This window comes from Harpia harpyja, chromosome 4 (genome assembly GCF_026419915.1).
Source record: "Harpia harpyja isolate bHarHar1 chromosome 4, bHarHar1 primary haplotype, whole genome shotgun sequence".
In the NCBI taxonomy this organism is placed as follows: Eukaryota; Metazoa; Chordata; class Aves; order Accipitriformes; family Accipitridae; genus Harpia; species Harpia harpyja.
The window spans coordinates 82,086,804-82,102,099 of NC_068943.1; the positions used below are offsets into that span (position 1 = coordinate 82,086,804).

Genomic DNA, 15,296 nt, shown 5'->3' on the forward strand with positions numbered 1-15,296 from the left:
CCCTGTGATGGGCTCCTCTCTGGAAATCTAACCAAGTGCAGATTAAACCTCCTTTCATGTCTCTCACTCTGAGCAAATACACTTGCATTTTCCATCACCATACACTTCTTAGCTTCACGCTCACTGACTTAACACACAAGCTAAATCCTTTCTTCAACAGCAGCAACAACAACAAATGATCAAAACAATTCAGCTTTTCTTCAAATAATGGAATGTGCTTCAGTTGTAAATATTCATGGCTGGATGGAAATTGTTTCTTGATGGGCTCTGAACAGACTGGTGTCAATCTGTTTAAATGACTCACAGACTCTTACCTCCAAGGGGCAATTCTGTTTTTCTGGTGCTGGTCTCATAGATTAATCCGTGGCAGATGGACTCAGACATGTCCACCTCATCTAGCTCATTTTCCATCTCAGCCTGTTGAGGATGTGATCCCTAAGAGGTTTCCTCACAGCTATCCGCAGGTCTGGAAATCCCGATGAGCTTCTAGAAGACCATTCAGGTTATGCTCATCCCTCAATGAAGTGAATGCATTTAAGGCTTTTTTTCTTAACCTTTCAGCAAATGCAGGTGGCAAAATAGCTGCTGACTTTTGCAACCTGCAAATATAGCCACAGTTCATGTTTTCCTCCCTCTGGAAGACCTGCGTTCTGCCCCCACTGCCCCCCCAACAGCTCCCTCATATCTGTGCTCCTCTTGCAGGCAAGAAAGTTTTTCATGGATCTGTTTTTCCAGAGAGCTCTTCCTATGGAAAGCCACGTGAAGGGTCACATCAGCCCAGTAGGCCAGATACTTTCTATACCTTTTGAGTGCTCTATACAGTTGGCATAGCTGTGGCAGCAACCCATCCATCTGGCACCCTGCTCAGCCCCCCCTTATCACGATGTCCAAGCAATATATTGCCTTTTATTGCCCTCACCCTGACCGTGCATCCCCCCTGACAGCCAATTAATGCGTAATTCTGCTGCACCGGCCAAGGTGAATCTGGCTGGCACGCCAGGTATAAATTCCTTTAATAAATGCTTTTGTGAAGGTGTAGGAGGGACTTGCAGGCGCCAGGCTCTACCAGAGGAGATGGAGATGCCTCGGATGACCTCGCTGTCCCTGATGCTGTGCAGCCGGCTGCACTCCTCAGGAGCTGCGAGGCACATTTTCTCAGTCAAGAGGAGCTGAATGATGGATTTGAGGTTTTTTGCAGGGAATCTCTGCTGTCTCCTTCTAAAGCAAATGGGGATGGTTTCAGGAGATGGAAAAGGGTGGGGGCTTGCTCAGAGAAACTGTGATGGGCTCATTATGGAATCAAAGCTGTGAATGCCTCAGATGCTCAATGCAGACAGAGTTGTCAACAGCTGTGCATTTTAGGCCAATTTTTTCCTTAGGTCAGTAATGCGAACTCAAGCTTGCACGCAAGGTTCACAGAGGGGAAGGTAACCATCTTCCAAAACTGGGTCTCATTCTTCATGCTCTCCTTGAAGACTGAGGCTGAATTGAGCATGAAAAAATGAGAGTCCCAAAAAACAGCAAAAGGGGATAAGACTCAGCAGGTATGCCCCTGCTTTTTATTACAGAATCATAAAATAATTCACATTGGAAGGGACCTCAAAAAGCCACCTAGGCCAGCACTGAAATCAGACCTATTTTCTCCTTTAATCAAGTCAGAACCGTTTCACTTCATGACCACTGGTTTCGATTTTTGCCCATTTCCTTCCATGGGGATCATGGTCAGGACTTTGCAAGGAGTGTTTAGAGTAAACCCACAGAGTGGCTTACAGCTGTCACATCATGGTTTTTCACATGCCATCACTGTACTTGGTCAGGTAAGCACAAAGATTCTGCAAGAGGGAACATCTGGGAGGTTATTTATTATTTGTCAAGAAGTCTCCAAGGGACATTTGCATGAGGGGTATGGAAGAAGGTCAGGACAAGCTGTGTGGTTCCAATTTACCTCTCCAGATGGAAACCATGCTGAGTTTTTTAATATGTTCCTGGTCTTTCCTGGCCTTCACTTACAGTTTTGGGCATGACTAGATTTAAGTCTGGTTCATGTAGAAAGAGCACAAGCACATTTGAAAGCTTCCCATGGTTTCACCCTCATCCACTGCAGAGAGCAAGCTGTACCCAGGAGACCTCTGTCCAAGACCAGTTGTCAGGGAGACCCTGTGAGATTAAATGTGTTAGCTGCAGAGAGCCATGGGCTAAGGAAACACCAGGACATGGTGGCTGAAAGACATTTATCATCCTTGTTCTCTGTTTTTTACAACCTTGCCTGTCCACAGCTTTCCAGCACTTTAGTTCTCAGTGTCTCTCTGCGAGAAAGGCTATTTCCCCCTATTTTACAGGTAGGACAGCTGAGGTGCAAGAAGCCAGACTCAGCGATATTTCCAATGCAAAGGAAAGCCTCATGCACTTCCCAGGAAAATTCTGATAAAGCCTTGCAGCCCTCAAACATCTCCTCTGTCCTTGCAACTCTGATGACATCCTTCTTGCTCAGCATTTCTTCCTCATCTCGAGGGCGGCGTTTGCATTTTGCTTCAGCTCCAGATGCTGTTTTGAGTGCAAATCCCTCAGCAGGTGTGGTACGGATAGGGGGACAGAGGAGCTCTCACTTGGCCTCCTGATGAATAACTGTGATGAATGGGAATCAATTAGAAGACTAGAGTGGTTCTTGCTCTCCTTCAAACGAAGCGGCCAGGTGCACGGCGTAAACCGAGGCCACAGGCAAGGGAAGGCTGAGCCCACAGCTGGCTCTTACGCGCAGAAGTGCTTTGTCTTTCCTCCTCCAGGGCCCTCCCTGTGCCTCATCTCCCTTCACACTCCAAACCCCCTGATCTCCAGCTGTCTCTGATATTTTGGCTGTGCTCATTTCTGAGCTATCTCAGATCTTCAGATTACTTCCCATCTCAAACCCTAGTGAGGGAGGGCAGTGAGCCTGGTCAAGAAACAGCTCAAACCACAACAAAGTACAGACCTTTTAAAAGAAAATTAAGGAAGAGTTTATCACCATGCTGCTCAGGTCTTGAGACAGACCAATGTCTCAAACGTGGAGCGCTGATGTCCCAAGTAAATGACCTACAGCCACACTTCTGAAGTTTCTGTCCTATGGGAGTTGTTTCATCCAGTGTGAATATTTTCAGTATTAAAGGACTTGAAACTGTGTTTGCCATGAAAAGACCCCCACTGAGGTTCTACAGCCTTCTCTCTGTTAGATTTTAACTGCAGTAACCATTCAAGACCCAGGAAACTTTTTTCACGAGATGTTCATCGCAACTGGCATCCTCCCGTGAAACTTTCTGGTGAATTTTAAAGCATTATCCTACTATTTTGTAATAAATAAAGGAAATACAAACCCCATCAGTGCCATGAGGAAGCACTACCACACTCATTTTACAGCTAAATCCTCAAGGGACAGAGAAACTTAGTCCAGGCAAATGTTGGGTAGAATGAGGGTCTGCCTTTCTCAAGGGCATGGTTTGCATGTCAGCCAGATATATGACCCAGGAACAATCCCCCTCATTTTAGACACCCACTAGATGAGTGGGTGTCTAAAATGAGACACCAACGACATTGATTGTTGACAATGAGACACCAACAACAGCAACACAGTAACCCGGCACTCCCTCCTGTGCCTATGCCCAAGCACTGAAACTCAACAGCACGTGAAAACTCAAGATGTTATAATGCAGACTGGGAAGACTGCACAAAGATTTGGTCTCCTGGTGGAAGAACTGTCTGTTTGTGTAAAAGGTATCACAGAATTGCAGATCTCATTATGGCATTACAGATTCTGGAGCAAACTTTGGAAAAAGCCAAGATTTTACAGAAAAACTGTTAAATAGAAAGAAGTAATGTTTTTCCGAATCAAGCAGCCACCACACCAATGGTTTTTTCTTGAGGAAAGTGAAAGTTGTATAATAGGAGAGGAGAATGGACTAATTAGTCTAAAAAGCAAAAGCTATTTACTAAATACTAGCCTCATGGGTGCACTAGAAAGAATAGGAGAAAAAATATGCATGGAGAAGGACAGATAGATTGACAGAAACTTGTGTCTGAAAATAGAAATATTCACATGAGATACCCTCCGTTACATGGACACTGTCTGTCAGTAAGAATGTGTATTGAAAATAAATGAGTTATATCCTTCGATTGTCATGGCCACTGAAAATAAATAGACATCCAGCAACGAAGGGATAGCAGGCACAAGCTAAGTTATTGTGTTACCTCTGAAATGAATTGGATGTGCAAGGAAGCACACACTGCACACTCCATTTAGCAAATGACCCGACCAAAAAACATGCTCGCATACTGAACGCACACCCACTGCCATCATCTGAATATGTCTAGCAGGGCTTGGCTGCTGGGGCTAATTTTCTCAGCAAGGTGGGACTGGGACAGCCAGTTCCCCCTGCTGCTCATATTCTCGGTACCTACTCCCACGTCATCCCATCAGTCATTCGGCATTGGCCCCACGGGATGAAAGGGTTTTCACTGACTTTTCTCCCCTGTTGCCCCATGCATTTGCTGTGCCACACAAAAAAATCTCCTGCAAGGCTCCCCTGCCATTGCTCAGTTCACCCCATGCTGGAACAGCAAAGGACCACAAGCCACACTCACAGGCCCAGGGAAGAAGCTTTGCTCCAGCACACCCACAGAGAAACCCAGAAAATCACAGCAGTGTGTCTAGGGCGGATGAGCCACAGCTTTACCACGCTCAGCAGCAGTAGGATGGGAAGACCTTAATGTCATGTCGAGCAGCATGAGCACAGCTCCTCCAGAAAAATGCCATCTGCGAGGTCATTTTCAACCGAGACCTCCCGGGAGGAGCAATGCAGAAAAAAAGGAGGGGATTTCCTTGGCTGCTGCTGTTATCAGGCTTCCCTCCTCCAAATACTCTAAGGGAATGGGTTTGCTAAAGCGTGTTCTGCCAATTTTCTATTCTTCATTGCTTTGCCTACAGCAGAGGTCTGCATTATCTTATCTGCTGCTCGGTGCATTGCAATGCCAGCTCAGGAATCAGCACATATTCTGCTAAGACCTTGCTGTTTCCTTTGGATGTATCTCTGCAGAAAAGCTCAGGGGACTCACTCCTTTGAGCAGACCATAATATGGGGAAATGTTGTCCGAGAGGCATTAGACATTATCCTGGGGAGGAGGAACAGAGAGTGTAAGGAAAGCACAGCTCAAATCCCGTTAATAAAGCAGCAACAGAGAATTGAAACAGGGAAGTGGAGGAGGAAGGAGGGTAAAGGCATGTTTTCAAAGTGCCAAGACACTACCATTCCAGCTTCTGCTTTCCCACACGGCAAAAGCAACGTGTGCTTTACACACTGCATGCAACACAGCCCCCCCTATGCATCAGAAGGGACAGCTGACCAGCTGGCAATACTGCACTAATTTCTTTAGCAGTACCTTATTGCAGAGTTAACTGCTTTGATGCAGCTTCTTACTGCAAAACTCCTGTGTCTTCTGCTCCCAGAATTTGGGGAGTATAGAAAAAGAGCCGGACTTCTTCGCCATGATGACATATTACAAAACTGCTCTGGGATTTACACCCTCTGTTTCCTGACAGGAAAGAAATCAGGCTTCAGTGATGATGCTTCTCCTCTTTTTCCAACTGGTAATGCAGCAGAATGGATGGGCTGTCACAGAGCCTATATGCAGTTGCAACAGGTTGTTGGTGATTAAATGCAAAATTCATCCAGGACATGAGGTTCTGATTCAGCCTGGAGGCAGTTCAAAGACCTTTACAGCACGGTCCCTCTGGAAAGACCTACTCATCTTTCAAGCGGACACTTTTTTGCTGCCTTTTATCTCTGAGAGGTAAAGTCTGGAAGGAACACAGGGTTGTTGTGTTCCTTTTGAGTGCTGCTCGCTGGATTTCCATAACCTGAGGAATTACCTGGAGTCAGTGAGACTGAAACGCCCGCCTCTGTTAGAAAGACACAGCAGGCAATGCTGGGAAGATGTTGTCTTCTGGATCACCTAGGAGCTGCTTTGCAGAAAGGACTGAAGTATTTCACTGCCCTGTTTCTGAATCTCTACAGTACTTTGACAAGCACAAGCACTGTCAGTCTGTAATATCCTATCTGTTTCTAGCTGGCCCTAACCTGTTTTAGCAGAGCACGGATTTATTTGGCAGACAGTGAATGTTTAGTCTTTCTGGAAACTACTGTATCCACCACAAAAAAAAAAAAAAATCATTGTTTCAGAAGCAGCTACCTGAAAAAAATAAATGGCCAGGGAGATGACACCCCACAGTGTCCCAGGGAGGCTGCCAAGAGCTCCTGTCTTACCTGAGAACAGGACCTGCTTTTTTAAGTCCTGCATTTGTTTTGAATGTGGTGTTTGCTTGCTGGCTTTGAGGCTTTTGCTTTTGGCTGGTGTTTATTGCATTATTGGGAAGCCCATGGGCAGAATACCTCCCTCTCCCCACAGCCTCGCTATGGTTAGGGGAGGTCTGTCCATCCTGTTGGGATCTGTCCTCACTCCCCAACTCTTCTGTCCCCTGGACTTTTGCGTCTGTTTCTCCTTTTCTATCCCATTCTCTAGACTTAGTCACACAAGGCTTTTCTTTAGCAAGCTCTTCTCCCAGTGACTTTCTTAATACCTTTCTACGACCCACATGACCCAACATCTGCTCAGATCTGCCCAAGGAGCAGAAGCAAAGGAGCGGTTTGCCTGGATATCCAGTTTGAAATGGGCAAGGCGTCAGGGTTATGCACAGGCAATAACCGAGCCATAAAATTATGTGTTCCTGCTCAGATGTTTAAAGAGAGCACAGTTCAGGTGATGGCAATGACTTTGTAGCATGAGTCAGTTGGACTCATTTGCTGGGAGATCCAAAAGCAGCAGAGACAGAAAATATGCCCTTCTCCTAAAACCAACCAAGGATCCTGCTGACAAACCAGACCATCACAAAACCTGTTATGGCACCTGCCTGTCTGCAGGACATACAGCAGTGAGCAGAACAAGCAGCATTGCTCCCAGAGAGACAACCATCTGAAATCTGTAGCGTTACTGACTCCAGGATTACCGACCCTCCCAGCCAGCTCAATTGGTGCAAAGGGACTCGCCAGGGTGGCCTGAAAGCAAAGTACAACTTAGCCCAGTCCCCAGCCCACACATGTCTGCCAGGATATGACTCAAACCACCAGCCTGGGGGGAGCAGACCCCTCTGCAGCCCCTTGCCCAGCCCAGCACCCTCACCTGCCCCAGCAGCACGCGGGGGGCATCACTTTTTCCAGGCAACCTACTTCTTATTTTTATTTTAAGCTGATAATTTTTGCCAGCCAAACTACCCACGCCAGCCTGCACTGCCATCAGGGTGTCATCCAGAAGCTGTAAACTGAGCAGCGTCTGCTTCCTTCAGGATCCTCAGGCTACCCAGCTCACTCCACCTCCCCGCCAGCCTAAGAGCAGACTGGGATCAGAGCTGAGCCTGATTTCTTTTCCTCTTCTTCTTATTCCTGACCCCCTTCTCTCTAACACAGCACCAGGAAGGGACCCACCTGCTGCCCACACTGTGCAGCAAACTTGGATTTATGAGCCATGACCACCAGGAACAAGCAGAAAAATTTCCCCTTCCACAATTTCAGTAGGGCTACAAACACCCAGGGAAATACAACTAGTTAATGGACATCACTCAGACCATCCTTGAATGCCTGCCTCTCTTGCTGGCCTCTTTCCAGCCCTCTCTACGTTCTCCAGCTGGCTAACATTCACTGGCCATAGCAAGAGACCCCCAAGTCCCCTCTGATGCTCAGCAGGACCCATCTGATGCCTTGGTCTGACACCAAGCAGCCGCCCGGGAGCCGTGGGCCTTATGCAGGATGGAGGCTGGACCTGCTGCAAGCCCCTTGCAGGGCTGGCCCCACATAACCCCCCCGTTAGGACTCCAGCAAACACACTTCAACTCAACAGGCTGCCTCCTCCTCTGCCATCCCAGAGCCCAGCAGACACCATTCACTCATGGCACCGTGCCCACACGGGTTGGCCAGTGACCTCCAATGCTGTCCAGGTCCTGCAACAACGCCATCGACCACACACACAGAGAAGAGAAAAGCAGAGTGTCTGCTCATACTCACAGTTTTGAAGTCCTCATGGTTGCACTCCTGGCCTTTGAATTTGCAGTACAGCATCATATCCTTCAGGTCATGGCCAACCCGTGCCAGGAACTCCTGCATGTTGAAAACTTTTGGTTTGTACTGCTTAAAGTTGGCCTTTTCTTGGAGGATGGCTAAGACGGCTGGGTCAGCCAGGTGAGGGTTGGGGATCTGCAGGTTGACATCAAGCAGAGCCAGGAGCTCCCCAGCATGGTACAGGTCGTTGGTGGTGAGCCGGGAAAAGCGAAACTCGTTGAGGTTACAGATGGTGACAGCAGGGAAGACCAGGCTGTTTGCCACGACCTCGTCCACTTTGGTCACGTGCTGGTAGGAGAAGTAGAAAGCCACCCGGTCTGAACTCTCAACCAGGAGGAGACCCAGCGAGCCCACGAAGGCCAAGGTCCAGAGCAGGCGCCGGATGGTCACTGGCCCGTAGACGAAGACGTGACGGATCCCGTGGAGCGTGGAGGTGTTGGCAAAAATCTGGATGCTGGAAGGCTGGAGGCTGCCCATGCTGCCCTCGCTGGTGCTGTCCTTCAGATCCATCAGGGATAGTTAGTTAAATCCTGGCACTGCTTTTTGGGTCAGTCTGTAGCTGAAACTGGGATCCAGATCTCTCCCCTCCCCTCTCGAAAGTAATTAAACCCTTTTAGGGGCGGGAGAGAGAAGGAGAGTCTCAGGCCAGCTGCTGCAAGTTTATCCCACAAGCTCAGCAGTAGCTTCACAGGGGTAAATATTTATACAAAATCCATTCAAACTCTCGCTCTTGATTTCCTCGGTGCGATAAGAAGGGCTGGTTTTATTTAGGGAGACACCAAGGTGATGTGGAAGAGATGTGGGTGGGCAGCAAAAGCTGAGCCAATGGAAATAAAGTCCTCCCCCTACACACACACACATGCACACACACACGCGCCGAACGGAGATGAGATTAAGCGAGAGAGCGAGCTTAAAACAAGTCGAGGCAGCTCGCAGCCTGTTAACTAGTGCGTAAAGCCCAAGGATGCCGCTTCCCGGAGCCGATGTCTTGCAGAGCAGCAGGGCTTTCAGACCGATCGGGTGATGCTCCCCGTGCTCCGGGGATGCGAGCTGCTGGATTTAGGCAACTCTCCTCCTCCGCACCCCTCCATTTTGGGCAGGGCTCCAAGAAATACCACTCCAAAAAACGCACCCTGTGCTACCGGTGTTATTTCCAAGGGCTTCGCTCAGGGAAAGGTGGGCAGCTAATTCAGCTGAAGTACGAGAGGAAAAGGGGGAGGGAAAGGGAAAGGCTAAAAAAAAAGAAAAGGGGGAAAAATTGCTGCTCAGCTCCACGCACACACATATGCGCAGACCGAGCAGGGGAGAAAGCAATAGCATGAAGCCTTTCCTCTGTCACACAGCAGCTCCGAGCAAAAAATCAGACAGGGCAGGACTCGGTGGGGAGAGGCAGCAGAAGGCGAGGGGCTGCGGCATCTCTTCTCTCTCTGTCTCAGAGCTTCCCTTCACTTCAGGACACTCGAGAGGGCGAAGCGCTGAGAGCCGTGAGTCACGCATCGATCCGAAGCCCCGCGGCAGGGCGAGAGCCCAGGGGAGTGCAGGGAGAGGGGGCTGCGATCGGAGACCCCCAGCTTCTGCTTGGGGGCTGAGTCTGTAAGCAGCCGTGCCTCCGTGGGGCCGGGGGGGCTGTGCCGAGCAGCTCCTGTAAGTCCCTGGGCTTAACCCACCGAGGACTCGGAAGACTTTCAGCCAGCAGGATCTCCAGATGTTTTGTTTGCTGCTGAAAGGCAGCTGTGATGGATGTGTTTGGGGAAGATGCTCCCAGATGTGCATTCAGCCGGGAGGTTTGGAAGGAGGAGGGGGGGGGGGGGAGTCAAACTAGGAAAGGTTTTCTACCCAAGCGATACTGCAAAATCCTCTAATAATGCCTCCATACATGAGAACATCCTTAGTGCATGCTGCAGGACGTGGGAATGAGCAGGGTTCAGCCTGGAGATGAAAGGTGCCAGAGCCTGAGAAGGGTCTGGGGTAACTCCCCTCCGTATCGTCTTGGTGCATAGCAGTATTTTTGCCTGCTTTTCTTCAAATCCAGAAGAAAAAAAACAGTTTCTCTCTCATACAGCACCCAGCACTATGGTAGGTGAGAGTCCCAGGGGCCATGGTAGCAACTGGGAGGTGATTTTCCCAGCTTGGATGAGGTGGAAGCAGAGGGCCAAAGCACAGATAGAGCCTGTCACAGCCTGCAGTGCAATGCCCAGTGACTCTCGGCCACCCGTGAAGTTACCTCAAGGACAAACCCAAAGATTATCTGGGACAAAGTGAGCCTGGTTTTTGTCTTTATAACCCCAGCGCTGTTATCATAAGAGCAGACCCTGAAAGAGCCTTTGCATTTTGCACCTTTTGGCCCCTTCAGCTCTTCAGGTGCTTCCTTTCCACTGATGGACCCGTGAGTCCCTTGTCCCCTGGCCATGAGCCACCCTGTCCTCCCCCTGATGATTTTTACCCCGAGATAAGATCATTTCAGCTTTTGCTACCTCCAAAGCCACATTTGCCCCTCGCAGCCAAAGGCAAGCCCAACTGTAGCATCCCCCAGCATAGATTATCCTATGGGAATATCTCTCAGGCTGAGCTACTCATCCCAGCACTCCTATATGGCAGCACAATGCTACTTTCTCCATTTTGCATGAGGGAAACTGAGGCAAAGAGAGGACAAAGGACTTGTGAGCAGTCACCCAGAAAGCTTGCAATATATCCATGAGTTGAATTTCCCAGTAGGTCTTTTCAGTGTGCCAGTTTGCTGCCCTAAACCCAAACCCTCCTTCCATAGCCAGAAGGCCCCAGGACTGTGCTAAGACCACGGCCAGTCCTCACGGAGAGCTGGGGTGCGGAGGGAGCAGGAGCTGCCACCAGAGGCCAGTTTCCTTTTTGTACAAATCCACATCAGCCCTGAAATGCAAAAAATGGTCCCTCCTCCTGCATCTCTGCTCATAAGCGAAAGCCAGGCTCTCAATGCAAGCCCATTTGTGACTAAACGGAGCTGTGTCCCTTCTTTCTTAAGCAGAAATTCAGCCTTACGAACCTCCTGCATCTTGTCATGCCCTTTCCAGGAGGGGTGGAGAAGACAGTGCTGAGCAGACCCAAGCAACGTGGGAACCAGAATTAAAGCAGCTGAGGACAGAGTGGCCACAGCACCCTTGTTCCTGGGCTCCAGACCTTGTTGCCTGTCTACGAGACAAAACCATTCCGCCTCTAAAATATCCTGGCAGGAATGGACTCCTTTTCCCGCCCATCACTGATCCATCTGCAAATGTCCCTCCTCTCCCCGCCGCCCCACTCCGTCTGCATTATTTGGCCTGATGCATTAATGCTTTCATTTGTTCACCATGCGTGCTGCCTTTACAATCCTGTTTTCTGTAATTCATACCATATACCATCTGCTGCCTTTTATTATTTAACTATGTCGAGCGCTTTGGCTGCAGTCTGGAGGAAGAAGCGCCATGCCCAGCAGTGCTGCCTGGCACCAGTGCCGGCTCGCCGGGCTCTGCTCCACTGCTCATGGGGTTGGGGACAAACCAGGGGGACAAACGCTCACCAGCAAGTGTGCCGGTGGCTCAGTTGTGCCCAGGAGCTGGCATTGACCGGGATGTCCTCAGAGCAGAGGAAAGGAGCTCTGGTCGTGCCTGGGGATGCACTATGGGCTGATACCAGCAAGGGTGGGGGACATGGGTTATAAGGGATGGTAAAGGGTGTTGGCCACCCATGGAAATGGCCTCTCTGCGGGTGGACGTGCATGGTAAGGACAAAGCAGTCTGGGCAGTCCCATAAAAGCCCCCGAGATGGCAAAGCCCAGCTAAGGAGACCTGCACTCCCCTTCCTTGGGGACACCCAGGGCAGGGCAGTGCATCCCTGGGGGATGAAGTAGCTGCTTTGGGAGCTCGTAGCCCAACCTCAGCCTCTGACTATCCCTTGCAGACCTTGCTGCTTCACATCTCCTTCAGAAACAAGGGCAGAGGAGCCAGGCAGGGCCAGAGGCGTGTCCCTTAGGAAAGCCCCTTTTTTCCCCCCTTATCCTTAGGGATGGAGGGGGGGGGGGGGGCAGCAGGGCTAGGGTGGCTGAGGGACACCAGGAGCAGACTTGGAGCCCTCTCCCGTTTGCACAGCCTGTGCCTGCCCTCTTGTGTCTCAAAGCCATGCTGCACAGCTCAGGGTGAGGGATCCCAGCCCCGAAATACGTGGGAAACGCATTTATTCAGGGAGGGAGAAGAGATAGAGAGGGGTCCCCCCCACCTGTGTGAACCCCTTTGCTTCCACAGCCCCAGCTGAGCCCCCCCAGAAGCACGTTCCAGGCGAAGGGTTTGCACTGGGAAAGTCAGGACTGGCCTTACAGGAAGAGAAATGGGTTGTTTTAAAAATAAAAGGAGATGCTTTGGTCCTCCGCATGGTTCAGCACATGGTCCCCACTGCCCGGGGCCAGAGCCGTCTCCTTAGCACTGCAGATTGCTGTGTTGTCTGCCAATTTGTTAGTTTGATGTTTCCCTCTGGGCTTGGTTAGGAAAAGAAAAAAGAAGAAAAAGCAATGATGGTTGCAGTCCGGGAGAGTGGTTTGTCTTCCCTGCCCCAGCTGCAGATCATTTGTGTGGTTGCATTGAGCACCAGAAAAATGTCCCCATTGGTGTCCCGCCGAGTTTTCAGTTTCACTGGACGCTGCTGCTTTGCCACTTTTCCGTGGGCTTTGCAAAAAAAGAAGGACAACAGGCATTTGGAGGAGAAGCCAGGGAGTACTTAGCCCATGATGATGCCGCCTGGAAAAAGAAGGACTTTGCTCAAGATGATCATGATCCTGTAAGTCTCCCTTCATTTCTCAGCCTTTCCACGACGTTTTTGGATTCTCTTGTCACCTAACTGCTTATTGCCAGTATCTTCAAACTGTTCGGGACCCAGAGTTCCACTTAGCAGAGAGAGCTCAGCTACTTAAATGAGTCTGCCTTTCCAAATGGGAACATAATGTTGAATGCTGATGTTTCCCCTGAAATTAAAACCGATCCCTTCCAAAGTAGCTTTGGCTCAGTTAAATGGCTTTTTAATATATATAGAAAATTGAAATTTTGATTGGATTTCAATGTATTTAATATTATACTTGGGTTTATAATGGGGCATAAAATGAAAGCAATTAAAGAGAAAAAAGTCTCCTTGAAAGAAAACCAAAAATATTCCAATGGTGAGGCCTTACATAGGGGGAAACACCTTCTAAAGGAAGGTGTTGGAAGACAATTAAATGCTCCATTTCAATACCCATGACCCCCAAAGAAAGGTGCTGATGTAAACATCATATTGACAGAGAGTTGAATCAGCATTTTCCAGTGGAAGAACTATTTTGGGGGGAAGATTTCTCTGCCAGCTGTGCCTGGCATCCCCCAGCAGCAGAGAGGATGCTCCGGGATGCCTTCCTCCTCTTCCTCCTCTGCCTGCAGAAATATTATAGCACATTAATAGCTCAGTGGTGGCAGAGCTGAGCCTCCAGCCTCCAAATCTGGCTGGTGATGGGGGGGAGAGGCTTCCCTGGGGCATAGAGATTACTCTCAGCCCAAATCAGCCCAGAGACTGCAGACCAAGTTACAGCTACAGATTTTATTACAGAAAGGGAATATTGGATTTGCAGTAGTGTTTTTCAGCAATCGGAGCCTGTCCTGCTCACTCTGACATTCTCGGCTTCTCTGCAATAACTTAGATTTATCAGCCCTCTCTCCGGGGCCATGTTTATCAGCCAGGGTTCGAAGACATTCGCATTAGCAGTGACTTGCATGGCACCTGCTCGGCGTGCAAAGTGAGCTGGCGGGACTGCAGGGGCCTCCGGCTCCATCCTCGTGGGCATTTGCTTCACTGCATGACCCTGAGCAAGCCACAGTGTTTTTTCATTCTATGCAAAATTAAAGTAATGATGCTTCTGCCCTGTGTCTTGGGCTTTGAGATTTGGGGATGAAAAATGCAATAGAAGAATGACATTTTCCTTTGGTGCCTCCCCGTTTAAATAGCCCTTGAAATCGTACTTGTTCTCCTTTAAGCTTTACACGATTTTATTTTGACTTATATGCATTAGTTCTGCCTGATACTCTTGTTCCTCAAAAGGTCTATGAAAGCACTTTGAATTACTCATGAATAATTCAAGTTGAGGACCCATTCCAGGCCCTTGTTTCTGGATAACGCCAGGCATTTGTTCTTGTCGGCACATGAAACAGGTCAGGAAAATTCACCGAAATATATGTTTTTTCATATTTTTGCCCAAAAATGTCTTCATCAACTTTTCTTTCTTTTTAACTTCTCCTTCAGTGCCAGTGCAGCTCCCAACTGAAATTCTCCAAAGCTGGCAGTTTTCATGGGATTACAGTTCTCGGAATAATTAAGAGAAAGAATCCCACAAATTAATAAGTCATCCTTTCATTACTATGGCAACCCTGATTGTCCTTCCTCAAGTGGCTGAACTGAGAAAACAAGAACAAAACAGTCGAAAAGATAATTGCTATCCTGCTGCCAAAGGTGCAAAACTGGGAGGTGGGATGGGACAGAGAGTACACGGTGCTGCCCAGGGGGGACCTCTCTGTGCCTTTTCCATTTGACCTCAGCATGGTACAAGGCATTTATTTTAGCTCTCACAAGCAATGGATAAAAACCTGGTGGCAAGGATCTGCTTCAGGATGAGCGGAGTTGCCCTCTGGACTCCCCAAGTTGGGTTGACCCAATCCCCAGTGACTGCAGAGGGAGCAGAGACACCCAGCACACGGGGACATTGTCACGTTTGGGGTGTCCTGATGAGGACACCCCCCATCAGGACATCCCCCATGCTGATGGAGCATTTGCTTAGGGAAGTGCTATCAATAAGAAACTCAAAACCTCTTGGGCACAATGAACAGGTCAAGCAAAGAAGGATTTACCCCACTGACATGCTCTGGCCAGAAGTGAAGAGAAGATGCCGCTACCCTAATGGAAAAGCTTATCCTTAGGAGATTTCCAGCCTGAAAGGGGGATAGTTTGCGCAGAGAAAGGGAGTCAGCTCTGCTCCTGGCACACCACAGTCCCAAACAGCTTTCAGATCCAGCTCTAACCCCCGCTCAAGTGCCACGAGGACACAGCAGGGTTTCCCAGCCCTGATTAACTTTGCAAAGCCAGCAGGTAGAAAACTTTTGTTTGCATTTGTATCAAGAGCAAATCCCAGCTTGAATTAAT

At 49.1% G+C, this 15,296-nt stretch overlaps 1 protein-coding gene across 1 annotated transcript in view; it reads right to left on the reverse strand.

The window, feature by feature from the left end:
* Window positions 1-8,892, reverse strand: part of ASIC2 (acid sensing ion channel subunit 2) — a 523,103-nt gene extending 514,211 nt beyond the window's left edge. Inside the window, exon 1 of the mRNA XM_052785064.1 lies at window positions 8,082-8,892. Within this exon, the coding sequence (XP_052641024.1) occupies window positions 8,082-8,645 (564 nt within the window). The 5' untranslated portion in view covers window positions 8,646-8,892. The remainder of the gene's footprint in view (window positions 1-8,081) is intronic.
* Window positions 8,893-15,296: the final 6,404 nt, after the last annotated feature.